The 23208-nt window shown below is 43.6% G+C and overlaps 2 protein-coding genes across 5 annotated transcripts in view; both read right to left on the reverse strand.

Annotated features, from left to right (window-relative positions):
* The window catches only part of ARMC8 (armadillo repeat containing 8), a 61691-nt gene extending 48586 nt beyond the window's left edge, over positions 1–13105 (reverse strand). For all 4 annotated transcript variants that reach the window (XM_015637315.3, XM_015637318.3, XM_015637319.3 and 1 more), the window contains exons 1-2: positions 12985–13105; positions 11016–11092 (exon numbers count right to left, since the gene is read on the reverse strand). In XM_015637315.3, coding sequence (XP_015492801.1) covers positions 11016–11092; positions 12985–13029 — 122 coding nt within the window. In that variant the 5' untranslated portion in view covers positions 13030–13105. The remainder of the gene's footprint in view (positions 1–11015; positions 11093–12984) is intronic.
* Positions 13106–13958: 853 nt separating this feature from the next.
* DBR1 (debranching RNA lariats 1) lies at positions 13959–22790 on the reverse strand. Its single transcript, XM_015637713.2, has 8 exons — positions 22563–22790; positions 22356–22480; positions 22185–22265; positions 21067–21152; positions 20457–20681; positions 19548–19628; positions 18035–18180; positions 13959–17208 (listed from the first exon to the last, which is right to left on the reverse strand). The coding sequence occupies exons 1-8, from the start codon at positions 22757–22759 to the stop codon at positions 16533–16535; spliced, it is 1617 nt and encodes a 538-aa protein (XP_015493199.1). The 5' UTR covers positions 22760–22790; the 3' UTR covers positions 13959–16532.
* Between the last annotated feature and the right edge of the window lie 418 nt (positions 22791–23208).

Raw genomic sequence — 23208 nt, forward strand, 5'->3', positions numbered from 1 at the left:
AAATTAACAAACAGATTTTGGTGATATTTTAATGCTTTGCTCAGTTGATTTTACACCGTATTTTGTGTTAAAGAAAAAACAAAACTGAAAACAATACTACTCAGCTTTTGTGACTCCCGCCCCAATCCCTAACAGAATAGCATGTTAACCTTATAACCATTTAATAAGTATTGCTTATTAGAATTTGATTTGGAGACCCTTTCACAAGTGGCAGGAGTATGGCCTAGTTCCATAACACGCCAGTGGAGAGGGTTAGTGAGGGCACAGTCCTGATCTGTAAATGATTTGGATGAATTTCTCCATCCCACGTTCATGAAGCTCCTCAGAAAAGTTATGTCAGATAGGTAAGAAATAGCACAAGCTTGAGATTCCTGACAGCTCCAACACATGTACATTTGACCAACTTCAACCCACCAGGCAAGCCAAATACCTTCAGATTGGTAACATGACCAAAACCTGTCAGAGACAAGACTCAAATGTCCCCATGTCTGTGTGCATTATGGCACTCCCAAGTTCTCTGCCACACTTCTCTCTTCCAAGCTGCCACCTACAGAAGTGACCCTATTCAATACACAGGGAGCCATGGATATGGAAAGCAAGAACACCCTTAAAATGCCATATTTGTATGTTGCATAGTAGTAGACTTTTTTGTGTGCTATGAAAAATAATTATGTATTTCCATGTGGTATTTTATAGAGATTTTTCTGATCAGGAAGCTAATTGCCTAAGAAGTAAGGAGCTACCACATGCTGTCCTAGACTACCAGGTCCTTGGTGAATCATAAAACTTGGAAAAACTGAGGGCAACTCCCTTATTTGAGAACATAACCACCAACAAGTTCAAGCTTGACTGATTTCAGATCCAAGACATCATGAGATACATCCAAGGAACAAAAGTAGCAAAGATCACTATCTTGTAAGAGAGGTAACAAAGAAACCTCAGAAACTGAGTCCAAAACTAACGCCCACTTTATTTCCAAATGTCAGGCACCCTGCTCCCATTTCCTCTGTGCAAAGGAGTCCTCGGCATGAGGAAGGAGGGAGCAGCAGTAACAATGCAGTTACAGGGAGATGAGAACTTCAGAACAACACATCTGTGGTGACTCCAGGCCTAACCTGTGACAGGACCATGATCCAGAGGGAGACCCAGCCTTTCCAATTCTCAGCTCCAAGCTCAGGTTATGAGCTGGCTGCCAAGCACCAACACAGCCAGAGGAGCCTCCCAAGAAAAACTCAGAGCTGGCACCTGCACCCAGAACACCTTGGCATTAGTGAGCTTCTCAGCTCAGAACAGCAACTCTGTGAAGAGTCAAAAGACAAACCTGGAGTTACACAAAACAGAGCCCTTAAGATGCATTTGAGGTTGGCTGGGTTTTTGGTTTGGGGTTTGTTTAATATCCTGCATATTAAATCTTATAGTTTAGATTCAAACTAAATTCCAAATCATTTAACAAAACAACCTGAATTATAATCAATTTAGTGCATAGATTTAAAATCTGGTATTTATGCTGAGATGCACTACAGTGCAATAAAGTAATTTACATGGAAAAAAAAAAACTGCAAGAAGGAGTAACATAAGCTGCCAACAATAAAATACTGCAGAGATCCTAGCTAAGTGCTTGCGAATATTGCTTCCTGAAGTGCTAAACCAGCTTTTTCAATCTCTTATTGCTTCTTAAAGAAATAAAAATATTGTTTCATCAGCTCAACCCTGTGACCAATCCAAGCTTTAAGTTATGAAACAACATAGAGACTGGAAAATCAGCAAGACTAACTCTCTTCCTACAAACTTGAGGAAAGCAGAAAAAAAATATTAGGTGATGTTTATCAGCTCTAACAATGTTTCAGAACATAGGAACCCAAAAGCAATCAGTTCAATTAAATAGCTATAAATAAAGTGCAGTGCATGCTAGTATATGAACACAGCATGAGTGTTTAAAATATTTTAGGACTACATTAAACTAATTTCCATCTAAATACAGCTTGACAAGAGTTACAATAGGAACTAATTTGCCAACTGTGTATGAAGTTCTGGTTTTATTCTAATATTTAGTGTGTAATTGTTTAAAGACACCAGATATAGCCACTTCAGATAAGCAAGAAATTGTATTAAATAAAACAGTCTGTAAAATATGGTCTTTCAGTTTCAATGAAAACTAACCAATAAAAACCAACATTATTAAATGTCTACATCCTGAGAAAATTAGTAGTAAATGAAAATTACTACTGCAGAAGGAAGCTGAGGCGCTGACCTTCATCCTATGCAGAAGTTACTGAAGTTCAACATCTTCATGAAGTCAGTTGTAAGTTTGGGACTCCCTCCATAGAATAAAACCCCAATGAAACAGAAGAGTAAGCTCAGTCTTAACTGAGAAAGAAGAGACTTTCACAGCATCCCCAGTGAGCCCCCATATCTGCATCTCTCCTGCAAAAGAAATCCTGAGAAAGCAACATGGATACAAGGACACCCACGTGACAATTTGGCTCTACCTCCATTTTTAAATACAGAAAATCAAGCACAACCAGACCAAATACAAAATTCTGTTAGGAAGCCCTGGAGCTTTCCTACGTCACCTTCCACCACAGCAACACAAAAGATCTTGAAATGAGCCAGAGTGATTTGAGGAAGCAGCCACAGGAACTCCACTGAAGAAGAGGAAATAAACAGCCTGCATGACATTTCCTCATCTTATGATTTTTGAGAACAGCAGAGAGACATATCTCAGGGGTTCCTAGACAGAGAAGGGTGTCAAACATGACCTGAACAATCACAGAAGGAAAAGCAGCCCTGGGCACCTCCAGCCAATGCTTTCACTTTTAGCAAGAAATAGCTCCAAAAGATTCTGAGCCAGTTACGCAGCCTGATGAGGCTCCCAACACAAAGCAGTCAGGGCTGGAGATTTATCTACCAGGAGCTGCCCAAAGTCACCAACAATAGAGTGACACAAAGCAGCATTCTCAAAGGTTTCAAAAACTCAAACTGCAAGTTTCTAAAAAGCTGAGGTACTGGCAGCTGGTACATGAGGTACCAGGGACACAGTTCAGACAAAAACCAGCTGCCCCAACTGCATGAGTTTCTAAATTTCAGGATCATATAAGCAAATGGGACCTATACTGGCTGGACTACAGCCAGAAGCCCATTGTGGAGGAGCTAAGTTTGGACAATTATGCTTCCTACAGCTTTTGTGTCCTTCTCCTCCTGCTCCCTTTCCTCCAGTCTCCCATTTTTATACACAGATGCAAAACAACCTCAGGAATTAATGACCAGTTTTTGCATGTGAAAATATGTCCATCACTATTGTCACAGAATTAACACAGAATTTCTAAGATGGACATTACTATGGCATTAAGCTGTTTTCTACTCCTTTGGTAAGTGGAGTGTTCGTACTAACATGATTCCTGGTCCAACCAAGTGAATAAAATGTTACAAACTCCTGCCAACTCAAGCAAACCCCAGAAGTCCTAAATCAGCTTATTTTTAAGGTCAATCACCAAGTCGGGAAGCAAAGTTTCAAGATTTCTAATCCCATTCAAAAATATTAGTAGATACAACAAAAAAGATGATTTTACAGGAAAGAACAAAGCAGCACATCAAGACAATGTTACTCAACTCCCCTGAAAAAGTCCTTAGAAACTGTGACACAATCAACACACAGTGCAAACTAAACAAACTACATTTAAACAAAAGCCCCTCAATCCATGATTGTTCTCAATCTTAATTCTGTTGTCTCAGTGCATAAAATCAAAGTGCTATAGAAAAACAGCACCTGGCTCTAATTACAGCACTGCAGAACAGTAGAATTTAACACACATAGTGCTAAAAGTGATGGTTTAGTCCAACTCCTCCATATTGCAATGCCATTGAAAATGCTTGAACTCTTATCTCAAGTATCCTCTGGAGAGGCAACTTACCGTGTCATAAAATTCCTGACAAAGAAAATCTACCAAGCAGAAAGGAAAGTGTTTCAGTGACCCATACCTGTAGTTAGAGATATTGATAGCTTACTCCTAACCCTGCATTCATGCTGTTTTCCAGTGCTCCTCTCGCTGTGTGTGACATACTGAAGAAACCTCTCATACCAAACCTTCACTTCCACATAGGAGTTTACATCAGTCAATTCACGTGCTGCCCTTCTGATCAAGCTTAACAACGTCAGCTCTCCATGTCTTTGGCTGCAGTTTCAACTCAAGCTCCTTTCCAGTCTCTACCTGGACTGAAAAAAGAGAAATGCTTCTTTTCCCACCTCTCCCAAGCACATTTTATTGCCTCATCCTTTGCACTGAGTCTGGATATAGTGCTACAAGTTATATGAGATCGGTAATGCTACATATAGACAATTTACTTCACTCAGCTTTAAAAACAATGTAACCCAAATTTAAAGTGCTTGAAGTTAGTGGTGGATGGGAGTTTAGCTAACTTTTATTATGTAACCTATATAAACCAAAAAAACCAAACCAACAAAACCACACGAACTATAGCTAGAGAGAGCTCTGTATTATCAGCATTTCAATTTCAGCATCAATCTCTGCTATTTAACCACATTAGGTTCTAAGAGTAAAGAATTACCCCAAGAGAGGTGTGGGCAAAACAGCTGCAGCTCTGCAGAACTCTCACAAATCCTCAGTGAGAAAATCCCTGTTCTGTGACGCAAGATCAGCAAAACACTACTTTCACAACTGTCCCGAAACAGCCAAACCACATGAAAAGAGCAGCTCCACCACTGCTGCTTCACATGAATGACCCAAAATATCAAACACAAGTAACTGTATTTTTTTTTTCACCTTTTTTTTTTTCACTGTCTCTATCTGCCCCTAAGAACATTTCACTTCCCAGTATAAAGGACTGCCTTCAGCATTTAGCAGTGCTTAAGCAAAAAATCAAATGAAATTTCATTAAAACAAGAGGTATCTGTAACACTACGTTTTTACTACACTATTCTTCATACATTCTCCCTTAATTTAAAGTTACTTTTGTCCACTGTCCCATTTTAAGATCAGCACTCTTCATCTACAGAATGTTGCCCACCACAAGTGATCCACATGGAGAAGTTTACAATTTCATTTAGGACAGGAAAATACCTTAAAATGGCCTCACAGAATGTGTTTGGCTGCTCTAGATGTGAGCTTGGAATATTGTTTGACACTGTCCACTGCACCTTAGGCCAGCAACCACCGAAAGATCACCAAACCCTATTAATTTAACATAGCTACTACCCATTAGATTATAATAATCTAAAGTCCTTCTGTTGTGAAGCAAAACCTCTGATTTTTATCTCCAAAGAGCTATCAGAGCTAAGATGATGTACTGGCCTAGTCAAGCCTAAATTCCCTTTTTCAAATGGCTATTACTAAGTTCTCATTAGAACAGAAATCCCCTAATATCTATATGCCCATAAACTCTCTCATTCTGGAGTTTCTGGGCATTTCAGATAATGCCTGTTTGAAGTATATTTTAGCAAGTAATTCTATGAGCTAGCCTTCCTGTTACAATCCCCAAAGAAAAGAATCTCAAAAATTGACATTATTAGTTCAGCAGCAGCAATACAGCACACATACTAAAGTTAGCTGAATCATCTGGTACACAAATTAATTGGTAAACAGAGTTCTGTCCTTTACATGTTGCTACAAATACCAACCCTTTACAGGGCATTAGCATAAAAGCTCCATATAGCAAATAGAAAATGAGCTTTTTTGGAAAGCTACTAAATTCAACTTTTTTTAATACTGATTCCAATCAGTGCAAGCTAGCAGCTTGGAACCAAAAAACTCCAATGCCAAATATGAAGAATTACAAACTCAGCAGCATTTCTGGCTCTGTGGCACATATCCCTCAGGCCCAACCACCAAGTTCAGTCTTGACAACACTCCCAAAGGGCAGAACTATTTCTCCCCAGCCGCCTGCTGCTTACACCCTCCCTTGCAGGCAGCCACTCCCTTTGTATAACAGATTAATATAGGGAAAGTAAACTCTGAATGGCCATGTCATGTTCAGCTGGGCTCAGCTTGAGGTCTGCTACTGAGTCCCACCTCAGGACACCTGCAACCAATGCTCGCCCCATTCTCTCCAGCTCCATCAGCCAGTCTGTCAGAGGCTGCTCCACCTCCCTCATCCAACTCTGAGCCTCAAGCCATCAAAGGAACAGTATCATAACGCTGAGGATAGTATCAACAGAAGGGTTTTGGAGAAAAGTGGCTTCACAGCCATCTCAAAAGCAATAGTGAAACAGAGTCAATAACCATCATTCTCTCACAGGCTCAGAGTAGTAACTGCAAGGCTTGAAATATTAAACATCCCTGTAATGCTGAAGATGGCCAAGTATCATAGGTACACCTGATGTTTACCCCACCTCTAAATATTATACCAGGAGTTACAATACATAACAACTTACTTGCCAAAAAAAAACTATTCTGCGTAAGCATCTTTTGCTGCATTATAAAAGCATGCATAAGTGAGAGAACCTTTTCTCTGTGACAGGAACACAATTGCATTTAAGTGCACCTTCCTCTCTTCCCTCTGTCTACACCATCCTTACACCTGACTACAAAAACCACTGCACTGAAAGCCCCTCTTCACAAAGCACTACTTAATTCTAGATGTTTAAGCCTTTCAGTTCCGTCTCTCCCTCCAAAAAGCCTTCCTTCACAGCTCACCTCTTGAAAGGGAAAAACCAATAAGCTGAGCAGTGCTCCCAGCACCACCTAAACCTGCTCCAATTTCTGTCAGATCCTGCAGCTTCCCAGCTCCAAGCCACAAAGAGCCCATCTTGCAGTTTACAAAGCATTTACGAGGGACTCGGGAGCCTCTTCCCTTAACACATGAATGACTCTGCACAAAAACTATGCTTCGAAAAATTACATCACTTGTTGTTAGCCAATAACACCTCCAAGTTTCATACAGGATATGCATTTACTACAGTGTACTGTCTAGGAGACAACAGAATTGACCAAAATGTACAGGGCAAACTATGACAGCCCCCTAAGGATTGCTCTCCGTTTCCACAGGGCTAAGGGAATATGCACAAAACCAGAACAGCTCCTGCAGAAAACTGAGGTGCAGAACTGCCCACTGAGACTGAAAATCTGATGCAGCTGTTTGGGATGCAAAATGTGGAAACAAGCACTGTTCATCACTTAGTGTTACAGAAAGTTTGTTTAACAGAAAAGAACAAGAAGCAGAAGTAGCCTCTTCACAACTGTCTGAAGGGGGATAACTGAGATGGGAATTTCCTCTCTTCCCACTTCATGAAGTTGTTGCCTCTCAAATTTCACAGTTTTTGCTGTGGGCATGTGTGAACACTGCACTGATGATCCCTCCAACAGCCATAGCTGAGAACACAGCACACTATTACACAGCCATCTAAACCTGTGCCTGGAACATTTATTACAGAACCAAACTACCAAAATAAAATAGTTGGATGCAAAACACACAGTGTGAGGACCATGTGCCATTTCTATAGGATGTTTCTTTCATTGTGCTGAGAAATAAAATGCTCACACGAGATTGGAAAACGCTTGTCTTCTAATTCCTACTGGTCATAGAGGACAGGAACAGCAGTAGCACAGGAATTTTCAGTGCACCACAAAGATGGTAATTTACAAGTCTTAAAGGATGACACCCTCTGACTGCTGAGGAATAGTCTGATGAGAAACAGCTGGAACCTTGAGTAAGCCAGGCTTGTCAGGAAGGATGCTCCTTTCAAATGCAGCCTTGAGGTGGGATTACAGAGTTCTCCATAAAATGATATATTGCCACTTTGAAGGCACCAGGCTAAATGTAAGCATGATAAAATGTCTCTCAAAGAAGCCCCCTACCAGCAAATAAATTAGAGGATAGAAACAGGTATCAGTCTTGCACCTGAACAATGTGGTCCTGAGCTTAATAGCAGGTGAAAAGCAAATGACAGTCTAAGGATCACAACCCAGAAATGCTTGTAATAAAAGAAATAAAATACTGCAAAGCAGAAGATGATGTTGCAGGAACAAACTTGGGACAAATTAAGCTCTCATAAAAACACAGAAATTTACAGAGCCACCTCTGTTCTGTTCCTCTGCCAATAACAGCAAAACATTGAAGAGAACCTCTGAGAAATCACAGCCTTTAATGCACTGCAGTATCTGTGTCAGGCAATGTATGCACTGCCAACAAGAGCTGCACTCAATAGCTGCACACCTGACATCAGTGCTGACCTTGCAGAATGCACTCAGAGCACACTGGAGAAAACCTGAGCTCTACAACAGCAGGAGGAAAGGGTCACAGGAGCACCTAAGGAGACACAAAGCAAACCTGTGAAGACCTCTGAAGCGTAAGCCTGGCCACAATGTAGAGTTCATGTTTACAGAAGGAAACCACTATATTAACCTATCTCATCTCCAAAGACAGTAAGTAGAAGGTAAATGCACACACTGCCACACAGATGTGGGTATGGAGATGGGCCTTGAACACTTTAGTGCGCTACCAGGTACAGTAAAAAAGGCAGTAGTCATCTCAACTTTTCAAATCCTGATCAGAATTTCAGGACTTAGTGGTAGGTACAATTCTCCCCTTCCTACCCACTGTCCATACCCATATGAGCAGGATAGAAAATAAGTGAACAGAAGTTCTGTAAGAAACTTGGTATTTTGAAATAAGATCAATAGACACACATGCAGCTGTACTGGACAACAAGGAAATGTTTTCTATTTTCTCATTAGAAGGAAAATTAAAAAACTCCTAACCAGGTAAAGCTTTATTTTCTGGACAAGGAAAACTCTGAACACCACCTCTCTGAAAATTCATGGGAAAGCAAGGGAAAAAAAAAGAGATTTTAATCATTTAAATACTTTCAGAATATGTAATTAAAGCTTTCTCAAGTTACAAGATGAAAACTGGACTGGCATGATTTTCAAGCTCAAGAAGCATTTAGGTACATTTTACCTTTATCAAAGCTCATTCAGAAGTTTGGTTTCATTGTAATTACAAAGATGCAATGAAAAAAAGCCCCAAGCCCAAGTTATTCATTCAAGCATACAAAAAACAGGACTATTGTAACTGAAGACAATCTGCAGAAACAAAGCCTCTTACAACAGCCCTTTTTCTTATCCTTGATATTCATACAGTTCCATCAATCAAAATAAAAATCTAGGTCATCAGTATTTCCAGCCAGGATGCAGGGAAAAACCAGCACATCTTAGGAAACAAAGATTTTCTGCAAAGGATGCAGCATATCTGGTAAAGCTTCTGAAAGGCACTTCTGGAAAAACTTTAATCCTTTCCTACTCCACCCCAAATACCAGATCATTCTAACTTCAATACCTCCGCATATACCCTGAAATCAAAGAAAGACGGACAAAGTAGTACTTTTCTGCCCAAAAAGAATCCTGGACTGACAGAAATTTTTAATACATATACTACTCTAAATTCCATCTTTTATACACCTTTTTATATTCTTTCATATACTTATTCTTTTATATAAATTTTTCTAAATTGGACTGTCACACACCCACCCACCAATATTTCAAAAACAACACATCTGCCACAAAGGACTGGCTCAGAGTCAGTAAAGATACTCCCACAATTAAGATTTCAGCCAGAGCATCGCAAATAGTTTTACCATCCAAATCTGCCCTGTGAGAGATTTTGTGAAATAAATTGATATTTTCTTATCTTTAAATACAAGAAAGGATCTCAGCATAGAATCCACTGACACCCATGGACAAGATGACCAATTTCAGATGTTACTCAAGACAAAGATACTGCCTGAAACTCCTGTTTTTGGGAGATCAGTTAGACTGCAAAAGATGAATAACATATCAAAAGATAGGGAAGGGATTACCAAGGGTTGTGGGCTCCAGTCCTTTGAAAAGGAAGGAGAGCAGGGACGGAGCACCAGCCATGGCTCAGAGCATCTGCCAGGGAGAAAACAGGGGCTAAGTCACCCCACTGGGGCACTGGATGAGACATCTCCTTCCCCAGGACCACCCCACCACCCTTCTGAGGAGGGGACTACAAAGGCCAAGGGGTGGAAGCAAAACCAGACTCTCCTAGAACAGAGTTAAGAACCTGTTCATAGTTACAGCAGAGTATCCGAAGTTCTTATGCAGGTAAGAGGGTATTCCAGCCAAAAAAGCTTCCAGGACAATTTTACCTAGACTGAGTTCCTCATGTATTTTAAAGGGACACTGACATGTTGTCCCCGGACATTTGGAATTGTTTTCATCTGCTACTGGGGAACACCTCAAGTCATGCTAAGCAACACAACCAACATTCTTAGCTATTTGACCCATTTGTTCCTCTGATTTCTCCTGGTGTTTTATTAGACTGCCACAGCCAACAAGCTACTGGTAAACCCAAAAAGGTCTGGTTCCATCACCAAAGTCAGTCCTGGGCAAGGTCTCATTTGCCACTTTGCTGGAAAAGTGATTCTAGTGGAAAGCTCATGGCCCAAGGACAGCAAGGGAACAACCAGTTGCAGCAGTTTCATTCCTGCTCCTTGTCTCACCCTCTCAGTCACTGTCCTGACCGTTGGCATGAAACACAAGTACTGAAATATAACTTGCATCCAAATTCAGGTCTGCAGAAGCATTCTCTTGCAGCTTGCAGTTCCCATGGGGAGACAGAAGCCAAGCACTAAAAAAGTCAAAGCCAACACACAGGCATGGCAGCAGGGGAAAGAGTAAGAGGCAGGTACACTGACTTGGCAGTGCAGTAAGAAAAAGAGTCTCAGCAGACCTGGAAGAGGAGCAAAACATGGCCAAAAGGCATAAATATATCCAAAAAAATTTTCAGTGCTCACAGAACGTTTAACCTCATTTCTGGCAACTGGGAGGCTGTGTTATAAACCATATGCACTACAGCATGAGAGTCTATATCAATACTATCTCTACATCAATACTGACATATTTGTATAAAGATTTGCCAACTACATTTCTCAAAAAAAACATAGGAAGAGTTTCTTGCCCTTGACCTATCACTCTAGTAGGATCAGGTACACCTGCCCTATGCACAACCAAGAGCCCAAGAGTGTTTCAATGACTTACATGACACCTTGCAGGACTTTTTGGGGATCGAGATCAAACAATCTATCGACATAGTGGCGGCTACTGGCTGTGACCTCCTGCAGAGAGAGAGCAAACAATTGCAATAATTTATATCAATTCATACAATGGCTTATGCAGCAGCAAGTCTACAAAATTTCCCAAGCAAGAGGCAGGGAATCCAAAGAATTATATTTAAATGTGCAGTGCATTACTGCTGGGCAGCATCACACAAAGATAACACTGTGTTCAAGTGTAATCTAGAAAAGATGAGGTGCTTAACGTAGATGACAACATGGTAACTGTCAAAGCAAGTTAACAGAGAGATATTTATGAACTGCAGTTATCAGCACTGCCTTGAATTGCAATTTTATTATGTTTAATTACTATATAGAATAAAAAAACCTGGAAGAAAAAGTTCCAAAAAGCAGTTAATGTTGCTCAAGAATCATACCCACAAACAAGCTCTCCAAAGGAGGGAAGCTCCTAACAAGACATTTTTCTGTAACTTACTTTGCCACAACATATCTACATTTCAAAGCCTGTGCCACACACCTTCAATGGGACAGCAGCACAGTATTGCCCACAACATTCTCATAGTGCTGTATAAAACAAAGCAAATTCTCTTCTCAGCAACAGGACCATGCTTGTAAGCTACACACTTATGCACCACTGATTTGTTATTCCTTTTGAGAAGATCCAAAGTCGCAGATGGCAAGCATTCCAAAATACAAGGGTGGGAAAGGCGAAGGGAATTTTCCCTGCAGGTTCTCACGAACACTTGCCAAGGTGTGTTTCCATTATCTCACCTTTTTTTCTTTTTACCAGCTCTCTTTTCATTAAGCTTTGCCCATTTTTTCCTTATGAATTTTCCTTGAGAGAAGCTCTAAGGGAATTGAAAACTATCCCTTGCTTTAGCAAGTATCTGCTATGGGGCTGAATCTACTCCCACTTCCCCACCTCGATGTCAAGAGGCACCAGCAGCTTCTTGCCTGTGGTCTCAACATCACAGAGAAGAATAATCTAGAGGCAGCAAGGCTCCTTTGTCTCCAGAAACACTATTAAATTATGCCATGTAAATCCTACAGATACACTTTCACCGTGCAACCAAAGACAGCATTTTTGAGAACAGCAACAGACTTTTAGCTATCTGACCTATGTATTTACGTGTAAAACTCTTCTAGACTTCAAATATCCCGTAGATTTCTGTTTCTAAAATATCCTGGCTTCCACACCACCAGGTACGAGGTTTGCAATATGTAGAAGTATGTAATATGTATTCACATGCAGGCAGTCCTCCCCCAAAAAAAGTCTTTTATGAACATAATCAGTTTCACGGATCTCTTAACCAACACGAATTTTTCAAAGAAAAGGAAAAGCGCCAACCCTCCGCTCTTAGGTGAGCACCCGGGCTGCACCTTTTGCGTCGCTGCTCCCAGCACGCGTGCGATGCAGCAGGACCGCTGCGCGCCCTGGGCCGTCCCCGGGGAAGGGAAGGCGGCTGTCAGAGGCTCCCGCAGCACGGCGGCTCCTCCCTGCCGCAGGAGCCGGGACGCTGCGAGGAGAGAGCCCCGGTTCCGGCAGCGGCACAGCCCCCGAATCGGGGCGGGCTGCGAGCCCACCTGAGAGCGCCAGCCCTGCTCCACAGCCCCTGAGGAAGGGCAGCGCCGACAGCGCCAGGGCCCTCCGCGTGCCGAGCAGCAGCTGCTCGGGGCCGGCGAGCCCGAGCCGTGTCAGCAGCGAACGACACGTCCAGAGCGCCAGTGCCTCCGCAGCCACGGAACGGGATCCTCGTAAGGGGAAAACCAGCGCCGGGAGAAGTTGCGGCGCGGGGGAACAGAGGGAAGGAGCGCGGCCCCGCCGCCCGCACCGCCTCCGCTCCCGGCGCAGCCCCAGGGCCGCTCCCGGCGCCGCCGGACAGAGGGGCCCAGTGGGGGCCAAGGTCAGGCAGGGCCCGGCCCACGGCACTCACCGAGAGAACGCTCATGCGGAGCGGCGCCTCCAGCACACACGCCATCTTGGCGGAGCGCTCCGGCACCGGCGGCGCCTCAGGCCGGCGGGCGCGGGCTCATGGCGGGCGCGCGGCGGGCGGGGGCCGGGGGTAGCGGGGCGGGCCCAGCGAGCCGGCCGGCGCCGAACCCCCGCTGCCGCCCCACCGCGCCTGCGCCGCCGCACACCACCCGCGTACGGAACGGCGCCCGCTGTGCGCACGCGCGGGGTAGGGCGCGGCCGGCGCGGGCCGCGGAGAATGACGGCCCGAGCCGAACGCGAGCCTGAGGCGAGCGGATCCGAGCCGAGCCGGAGACTGAGTGGAGCCGAGGGAAGCCGAGCGGAAACGAGGCGAGCCGGAGACCGAGTGGAGCGGACTGGAGCCAGAGACCGAGTGAAAATGAGCCCGAGCCCAGCCCAGCCCAGCCCGACTCGAGCCCAGCCCGAGCAGATCCGAACTTGAGCCGAACACGAGCTGCAGCCTGCCGAGCCTTTGACCAAGCCCGAACCGAAACGAACCCGAACCGAAACGAGCCCGAGCCCGCCTTCCCCTCAGCCTCGCTGCGCAGAAATGGCTTGGGTTCCTTTAGTTTGTCAATGCTGGCTTTTGTTGCCAGCATTGATTTCTTTGGTTTTGAATTTGTTTTTAACAGAAAACAATCCAGGACTTCACTAAGATGTGCTACAGGTTCCATAAGATCTGCTGGGTTTTTTTTTTTATTAGCCCCAATGTATTATACAGCCTGAGGCATGGGGACACTGACTGTAGCCACGCTGAAGTCAGAACTAAATGGGGGGAGGATGGTAAAACCACAAAAAAATAGCAGAAACATCACAGCTCGGGTTCACAGCTCTCAATCAATGCCCTTCCTAAGAAAACAGAGGTTTTGCAGCTGCTAGAAGATTGCACAGGAGAACATGAGTACAATAAACATATCTTAGGAAGCAGTCACAAGCTGACTTTAATAGCTTTAATTTATAATTACTCCATTATGAAACAAGGCTATACCTCTTCACTGTTTTTCTCTGAGCAAACTGATGACATGCTGCGAAAATACCTCTGTGCTGGCCTGGGATGGAACAGGTGAACACTTTTCCCAAGTGCTAGTAACAGCAAAAACCGTTTTAGACTCATTACAGACACTGAAAAAAAAATGCAATACAAGAGTTGTACAGAGAAACGTTTTCCATAGGTTTCTCATGAAAATTTCAAAAGTTCTCAGAGATACTCTAAATCTTCTTTCTAAAAAGGATTGGAGACTCTAAGTCTTAAAAGCAAGTTGAAATGTGTAAGCATTCCCTAGAGTTTTCGATACTATTTGAAATATCTGGCCTTTACTGAAGAAGCTCAGCTTCTATGAATCCTCCTTGCAGCAGAGAATCTTGCCGACAGGGAAAATCCATAATGGATGAAAGCAAGACAGGGGAGGACACTGCAAACTGCCAAGAGGGTGCAAACGACTGCAAGAAAGGTCACCTCTGGAGGTCAGATACGATTCATACTCAAAAACATTTATGTTCACTGTATTTACCAGCTGCACTCTGCTCAATGGACACTGAAATACTTCATTAAAAAGTATTTAAAGGTTCAAAAATCAATATTGTATCTTGTCCAAGTCTCGTGCCTTTTAGAAACACATTTATCTGAAGGGGGGGAGGCACAGGACAACACAGGACAGAACAGTTTGTTTTAAAAACCTAAGGAATTAGACTGAAAAGTCATGCAAGATACATCTTCTATTCCAGTGCAGAAACCTTGAGAGCACAATACCATGCTCAGGTTCCTTGGGAGGCTTTTCAAATCCATAACAGAATTTGTATTTAAAATACATTCCATTATAGTGTTCAGATCATGAGGCATGATTAAGATTTTACCACTGCAGACCCAGAACCCTTAAAAACACTCATCTGCTTCAATAAATTATCTGACAGTTCAAAGCCATTTTACACAGCCTGAATGTCACACCCGGGTTACTCCCAGTTTCTCCTCATACCTAAGCACGGCTCTTTTGGCAGCTGTTCTGACAGATGAGCTGTTAATTGAACTGTTGAGAGCATTAATTATGCCCTTTTCTAGCCCTTGAATATTTAAGGTGTTTAGTTTTTGTAGTGAACTGCTTGACAGGAGAGGAAGCAAGATGAACCCCAGACCATGGAAGGGATTTAAAGACAGAATTCCCGCGTCTGATACACAACTCACAGATGCATTTCACTCACTGCTCCCTATCCAGCTCCCCGTTCCTGTCGGGATGCTTTCTCCTTCACACTGCCTATGTCTTGGGGGAGGAAAAACACGGGAGCTTTTCCTCCTTCTCTGGGGGAAGAAGGCCTTTCCTTCTGCTCTTGGGGCAGCATGGCCATGAGGAATTCCATCTAAGAATTCCATCTGTCTGAATCTAATGAATCTAATGACATATGCTTGAAAACATTGTCATTTTCATGAATTCACTCAGTTTTGTCCCTGTGGCCTCTTAGGCCAAAGGAGTGCCATTTAATAATTCAGGGCAAAAAAAAAAATAAACAGAAAACTTCAAAGAGGGTCTCTATTCTGTCAGCTCCTGTTCTCCCTCAGCTGAAGATTACAAAGGTGCTTTGGAAGATTCCAAATCCAGTTTTAAGAGTTCAGCAAGTTACAGCTACAGAAATGACAAGTGAAAAGTGATGCTAATGAAAATGGGAGGTGTTATTGTCTCAGGCAACTTACACACCCATCACCTTGTATCAACGCAAAACACAGCCCTGATTAATCAGAGTTGAGACAGTGGTGGTATGCACATTTAGAAAGTTGTCCTTCCTAACTACTTCCATTTTAAGACATTGTTCTAAAGATTTAAGAAACAGAAAAAAGTGAGTTTTTAAGAACAGAGAGGCAGTCTTCCATGGTCCCCATAAAACCGTCATATTCCAAATCAAGAAACTTGGTTTACTATCAGAACTGTAATTAAAAGCTAATCCTGGACAATACATATTGTTTTGCTTACGACCACAAAGTTTTTCTGTGGCATAACTATCACCAGAAACAAAAATCTTCATTCTTCTATTGCTGTTTTGTTATAATGGGAATTCTATTTTCAAATATCATTCATAGGGTTATTGCATATGCTATAGTGTATTAATAGTTCAGTATAAAACAAGACAAAAGCAATAAAATAAAATCATTTAGTCTAGGAAGTCAGACATCCTCTCACTTGGACTCAGGCTACAGTTTAAGAGTTCTTGTTAAACAAGCATGGTGAGTCTTGTTCAGCTGAAGATATGGAGTATACACCATACACCAAGAACTGAAACAAAATCAAGGATATATGAGCTTTACATCCTTTGTCAAAGTTCTTTGTTGAAAAAGTCTCAGCTTCTTCCTTTGATGTCTATTCTAAATCACCTTCCCTGTGAGAAGTACATCCAGTCTCTGAGCTTGAGCAAGTAACATGACTAAGATCATGTGACATTAAAAGCACACACAGTCCACTAAAATTCTCACCACCTTCCCACAGAAAGGCTGGAAGAGAACTTAGTTACACACCCTGTGAAATATTAATCTGTTTTATCTTCATCCTCTGCAGCATAGATAGCTTGGTTCCTTCTCCTGATTTTTTTAACACCACTGTTCCCATTTTCATCACCACCGATGCGCTTTAATGACCTCTCAGTGGAGCTCTTTTCCTCCACCTGCTTGCTCCCACCAGACTTCTCCAGCTCCTCGTTGTTGGAGTCCATGGCATCATCAGAGGACACCGCCATGGAGTCTGGCATGATCCGGATGTCAGAGAAGCTCGTAGAGAACTCAGGAGGGTGATCAGGGGAGGGATCTACAGAGCATGTACTCAAGTCTTCATCACCACCTTCTTCATCCAGCATTATTTCATCTGGATTAAAGCATGACAGGCCAGAATTATCTGTATTGTATTCACTGGGTTCCTCTGCTGACCCAGTACTGTCCATCTCCTCTTCGTCCTCCTCTTCACATTCACCTCGTCCTGAGCTCTCTTCTTTAGCCTGCTGAATCCTGTCATTTATGTCAGTGAGGCCAAACTGGGCACAGAACTCAGTCGTCTGTGGATTGATGGTATGAACTGGCTCCATGTTTTTTTGGGGCTTGCTGGGATCGTAACAAGCAGCTGTCAGTGTGAAGTTGCAAGGAATTTTGAGGTCATGGTTCAGCTCTTCTAACACCTCTTTAATGGCTTCTTCTGTCACACTGTAATCCCACCTAAAAAAGTGCATAAAGTTTAAACAAGCACAGCAAGTCAAAAGGCTCCCACCGCAGAGTGTAACCTTCAAAGATGGATTATAAATTCATTTTACAACAGACACTTTATTCCTCAAATGCTTTTGCAAGAAGGTTTTAATTTTCTTTTGGTCAGTACTGAGACACCCATCTCCCCACCAAGGATTAGTGTATTATGTCAACCCACACCCATAACCCAGCCTGTTTTTCAGCCTCATGGTGTAGTTTCTGTCCATCAAATGCTGGTATCTAAGTTTGCAAAATAAAATTAACTGCCCAGGTAGAGCAGTAAAGAAGTTGTACGCTTTAGACGACATCTTTTGTCAACATCCTCTTTTCTTTCCAAGGCATTTAGCAAATCCTACAGGCATTACAGGCTGCAGAACAGAAACACATCTCCAGTATAACTTTACTTCCAGTCCAGAAAAAAAACCAAAAACTATGGATTCTAAATTCTGACAGTGCCTGTACAGATTACAGGCCGCACAGCTTCTCAGGCTGGGCCTGAGAAAGTAGTCTGGGAAAAATATGAGAAAGAATTAAAACAATCCTCAGGAACACAAAACAGCCTTGCAGGTGTTGTTGGTGTACCCCACTGACCAATGATGGTAATGTAGCAGTTTACTAACCAATAAGAGTTTCCTTTCTGTACTTTCCACGTATCTGTCTATAAAGCAGGCCTGCAAGTAATAAACTAAAGGATCCTCTTGTTCTGACTCCCTGAGAGTCTGTGTCGTTCCTTCCAGCCGTTCCCAATCGGAACGACAAAAAACCTCTCATTTTTATCTCTATTTTGCAGAGAACTTACTTGGCATAGAGGCCATTCTTTTCAGGCATATTCCAGGAGCTCTGGGTCACATTAACAAGACTGTTGGTGGCCTTGAGGACTGCAATCCACTCAGCATCATACTCCAGTGAGTCGCCTGCATTGGGATCATGTTCCACGTCTATTATCTACTTAAAAACACACAGCAAACAGATGTAGTGAGTTATTTCTCTTGATACAACAATCTGATTAAAGTTTCAAATGTTACTTTCACTGTACAGGGTTTTAATGAAGCTTAAAGTACACTGAGCTAGTGGTCTCAAAACAAGTCCTCTCAAGCCAACTCCCTATAAGGGGCTAACAAAGGACAATCAGTAACAGTAAAAAAGACATTTCTGAATTTCAGCTAACAGCAATTAAAAAGCAGAACACACTCCCTTCCTTACTGCCAGCAGCTGGATAGTAATGCAACTTAGAAATAGAATGTGCCTGATCCTAAATTCATGCTGCCTTCTGTTGGAGGTTAGAATTTTTTCCTTTTTTATTTTTGCCTCTCTTAGGGAATTTTTTTCCCATTTGTTGCCTAAGAGACCGGAACAATAGACACTTAAGAGAGACAAAATATGTGGCCAGGACAAGGGGGGGGGTGCAGTTTGCTATATCTCTTAGAGATATGGGGGGCACGTGTTTCTCTTGGGAAAGGCAGAAGTACTGCCAGATTTAAACATATATATTCTAGTAAAGAACTGTTATTATTTTTTTCTTATCCTCGCCTGAAAGTCTCATAATCTAAAAGTTATAATTTGGAGGATAGGGGGTCATATTTTCTATTCCAAGGGAGGTTCCCACCTTTCTTGAAAGACATGTCTCTTTCAAACTAAGACACTTCTATATGGATACAAACCTAGAATTGACAGGAACTGTCAATTTCAAATTCTGCTGTAGGAACACCCACTCTTGATTTATGAGCTATGATTTAACAGGAAATGTTTTTAAACTCTTTCATGATGAATTGAAATTAAGATCTTCTGGAAGAAGTACTAATTCAGATCAGTTTTCTGATAGGATTTTAGTCTGGACTAGGACTCATATCCCTTTGCACAGATAGAGCCTATCCTCATATTCTCTTCCACCTTCAAAGGTAGTTACTAGGGCAAATGGATCCCACCACACATCCAGAGGACAGACAATGAACCACCTTCCCCTTGGGATGATAAATAAAAGCCACTCTAAGACTCATAAAAACACTTGAGTGCATTTCAAAACACACTGTCAGCACCTCACTCTCACAGCAAACTATTTTAGACTCATCCGTGAAGTCAGGTACTTGCTCTCAGCTGGATGGAAGCGGTAAAATTAAGGAAACACTGTGCCTACACAACAGTTTGCTTAGTTCAGGAAAAATCCCACAAAGACCATGCCACAACAGCATTCCTAGTTTCTTTAAAATCCCTCCACTTATCAGCACTATTCTTCATCTTATATCTAAGAACAGCACTAGCAGTTCAAACAAACAAAATACTTAAAGTGTAAACCTTCTACATGTGTTCATCACCTGCAGGAAGTCTCTGTGAGGCAAGCATTTATCCAGAGCCAGGAACTTGGTTGCTTTTGGTAACTCTTCTTTGGAGTTTGTCTAGGAAGCAAATGGTGTTAACACAATCATTAGCAGTTATGTGAAATTTGACCACTCTAAACAAGCTGTATAGACAGGTTTAAAGATATAATTTCTACAGAAAAATACTTTCTGAAGTAAAAAAATAGCAGGGACAAAGAGAAGTACAGACTTCACTGGGAGTCTAACGGGAAGCAGGATGTAGATGATAGAAAGATAAAACAAGAGCTACATTTCAGCATTAACCAAGGCAGCTGAGCAAATCTAGCCTTGGAGCAAAAAGAAAAATTGTAACTTAATTGAAAACAGATTTGTTGAGCCTACAAGGTCCGGAGTTACACTTTTACAGATAAATAACTTGCAAATAGGAACAGCACTGGCACCACTTCAGGAATAACTGTTTCAGCTACAGGCTGGTTTTTGGCTTTGGCTCAAGCTACCAGACCTGCAAAACTGTGCTACAGGGATCCTCCCACCCTCAGGTAACCACCCTCTTCGATCACTCCCTTAGCACCTTTTTTGAAGTTGTCTCCTTTTGCTCACCTATTTTGAAGTCTGCCTCCCCAACAGAGCAGGAGTGCTTTTCTATACAGTTAAATTAACAACTTTCAAGAACAATAACTTCAGCTATTTCATGCTGTTCCTGAAGAAGATTAGGGAATTACACCCCTCATTCATAACATCTTTTTCATTTACATAAAACAATAGTCCTAACACCACTTAATCTCTCATTGTTTTAACTGAGTTTTAAGATCAAAAAACACTAAATTGCTTTTCTGGACATGATTACCTGCACCAGAATAATTCTAACGTGTGTCTGGGACCAATTCATTTTCTGTCCCACTTTACCTCGTGTTGCATGAAAGCTGCAAATTTAACGTGGAGATGTGCTGAGAACCAGTAGGTGGGTTTCAGGTGCTGCAGAAGCTCTGAAGCAGCAGGGCTTCCCAATGTGTTGCTCTCCACTTCTTGACGGAAGAAGGATTTCATTTTGAGGAGCTGTTTCTTGTTTCCATAGTGATAGATGCTCCTTGGCCAGTCATGTGACATAAATATATCAATGGGACGCTTTAGCTGTCAGGTCAAAAAGCACATGGCATAAATACAACATATTGACAAAGAAGTTTAGCAATTATTTGAGGCAGCCACCTGTGCTTTATACTGCCTTATCAAAGAGTTCATATCATCACTATAAGTCAGGCAGTCAGAGGAAATCATAGCTAGAGAGCAAGTCCTCTGCCCACAGCCAAAGGCATCTTCTTCCTCATGAAAATTTTAAAAGCTTTATTTAAAAGGGATAATGGCTAAGCACAATATTCCTCCTCAAAGGACACACTCCTCAGATGTCTGATCAACGTGTTAAAGCATGTTTAGGTTCAATATCCAGCTTTAACTTCCTACTTCTAAATTAATGACAAATTAATTACCCTCGTTTAAAAAAAATAGGCTTTTCACTGACCTGTTTGAGTTTGAAGACTTCAATATTCCTCACATGGTAAGCACTTCTAATGGTCTGCTGGTTGTATGGTGGGCTCTCAAAGTGGCCTAAAATGTTGAAAACAAAAATAGTTGCCTGAATCACAAGTTCCCTCCTACACAGCAGCTTTTTGGGGTCACACAGGCACCTAGCATAACGCCAAATACAAGGCTGTGATTTTTCATGATTGTGCAGAGTGCTGCCACCCACCATGAAATTACAGCTTAACAGCTTCAGCAGCAGCCTAAACATCCCTGTCACTGCCCACAGGCACCACAGGCTGCGGAAGCACCAACATGTACCCTGACAAAAGGGATGAGTTTCCAACTTTGCCTTGGGACAAAATACATGAATGCCTAGCATAGCTCCTACATACTCTACAGAATTAACAGAGATATTGCTTTTTTAGTTATTGCCAAAATCTCCCTCGTGCAATATTCAGGCATATAAAGTGCTCCCTTAATGACAGCAAATTTAATTAGCACTGACAGGTATTAGACAGAAACAAATGTTCTAGAAAACTGGTTACTTTGCAGCTTGAAAGCTACCTGCAAAGCTTCTCTGAAGCCATTGGTTAGTAAAGATAGCACAGTACAGTAACCACAAGGACCACTCTTTCAAGTCCTGAGATCAGAAAAAATAAACTATCTTCTACTCACTAATATGGGTTATCATCTGTGACATGATTTTTGCCACCCTTCCCAGGAAGAACTCTTGAATACACACCCACATAAACAGGAGGAACCAGATGTACTGACCCTAAACTTCAGTGCAGGACAATACACTTATATAGTGTCACTGTTATAAACTGACCATCTCACTCAAGGAAAATCAGTGTTGCACTGCATGCTGAAAGGACACTGCCATGGAAAAATCAACACTGTTCCAACAACGTTCCAAAGGCGCCTTGTTTCCTGCTTTGGTCACCGAGCAGCTACAGACTCATCTACCAACTCCAGAAAAATCCATGTATTGAACCAAGGGTGGTTTTCAGGCTAAGAGACGGTTCGGGGCTGAGCACAGCCAGACCCTCACACCACGCCGCGGCCCCGGCTCTCCCCTCCGCGCTGCCCACCCCCCGGGCCCCGCTGCCCCGGTACCTTTCCGGTAGTCATGAGACTTGAAGATGCCCGAGATGCCGCCGATCCTCACGCCGCGGAACCGCACCACGCCCGCGTAACCTGCGCGACAGGGGAGGGGGTCACAGAGGGTCCGGGCAGGGGCTTTGGGGAAATCGCCGGGAGACCGGGGCTGGAGCCGAGGGACCTTACCCAAGTAGTAGATGTTGGGCGCGACCCACCCGCCGTAGGGCAGCTCCTGCAAGTGGTTGGAAGCCTCGTGGTTGCCGCCGATGAACACCGTGAGCACCGGGGCTTTCTTCTCGCCCGAGTAGTACCTGCGGAGACACGGCAGCTGCTGGACCCGACCAAGTCTGCGTGGGTCAGGTCGGGGGCCGGGGCCGGGCCGGCGGCTCTCACCGGTAGAAGGTCTGCATGTGCCGGTACTTGGCCGGCACGGCCATGCATCGCAGGTCTGCCTCGTTGCGCACGGCCTGGAAGTCCCCGCAGCAGAGCAGCAAGTCGGGCCGCACGTTGTGGCGCCGCTGCAACAGCTCCAGCGTCTCGTACATCTTGTCCAGGGCGCCGTGGCAGCACCCAGCCACCGCCACCTTCATCGCCACCGTCGCAATGAGCGGGCGTCGCGCACGCCTTTAACGTCACCTCCGCGCGCGCCTTGCGTCACCTCCCCGCTTCCCTCTGCGTCACCGCCGCGCCTGCGCCGTGTGGGGGACACGGGCCGCGGGGACACGACGGGCTGGGGGCACGGGGCCCCGAGGGCACGGGGCCCCGGGCTCGTCCCTTCATCACCGCTACCCACGGGCTCCCGAGAGCCCTGCTCTGAGGGACTCTGCCCTGTGACCTCCGGTGGTCCCCTCCCGCCCTATCCGAGCAGGGAGGTCGGACCCGGTGACGTCCGATGATTCCTTACAGCCTTGCCCGTTCTTCACAGAAAGGATGGCCAGGCATTAGAATGGGCTGCCCGGGGAGGTGGTGGAGTCGCTGTCCCTGGAGGTGTTCTGGAGCTGGGGAAGGGTAACCAGCCTGAGAGGAGCAGCTGAGGGAG

Source organism: Parus major, chromosome 9 (genome assembly GCF_001522545.3).
Source record: "Parus major isolate Abel chromosome 9, Parus_major1.1, whole genome shotgun sequence".
NCBI lineage: Eukaryota > Metazoa > Chordata > Aves > Passeriformes > Paridae > Parus > Parus major.

Bases quoted from the DNA above. Each gene is read 5' to 3' on its own strand.
- DBR1 (XM_015637713.2), bottom strand. From the start codon at position 22,759: ATGAAGGTGGCGGTGGCTGGGTGCTGCCACGGCGCCCTGGACAAGATG. The intron at 20,682-21,066 runs GTCAGTGAAAAG...TTGACCTGACAG, and splicing joins AAGTCTTCAAACTCAAACAG to CTAAAGCGTCCCATTGATAT. The intron at 19,629-20,456 runs GTAAAGTGGGAC...TTTGCTTCCTAG, and splicing joins CAGCTTTCATGCAACACGAG to ACAAACTCCAAAGAAGAGTT.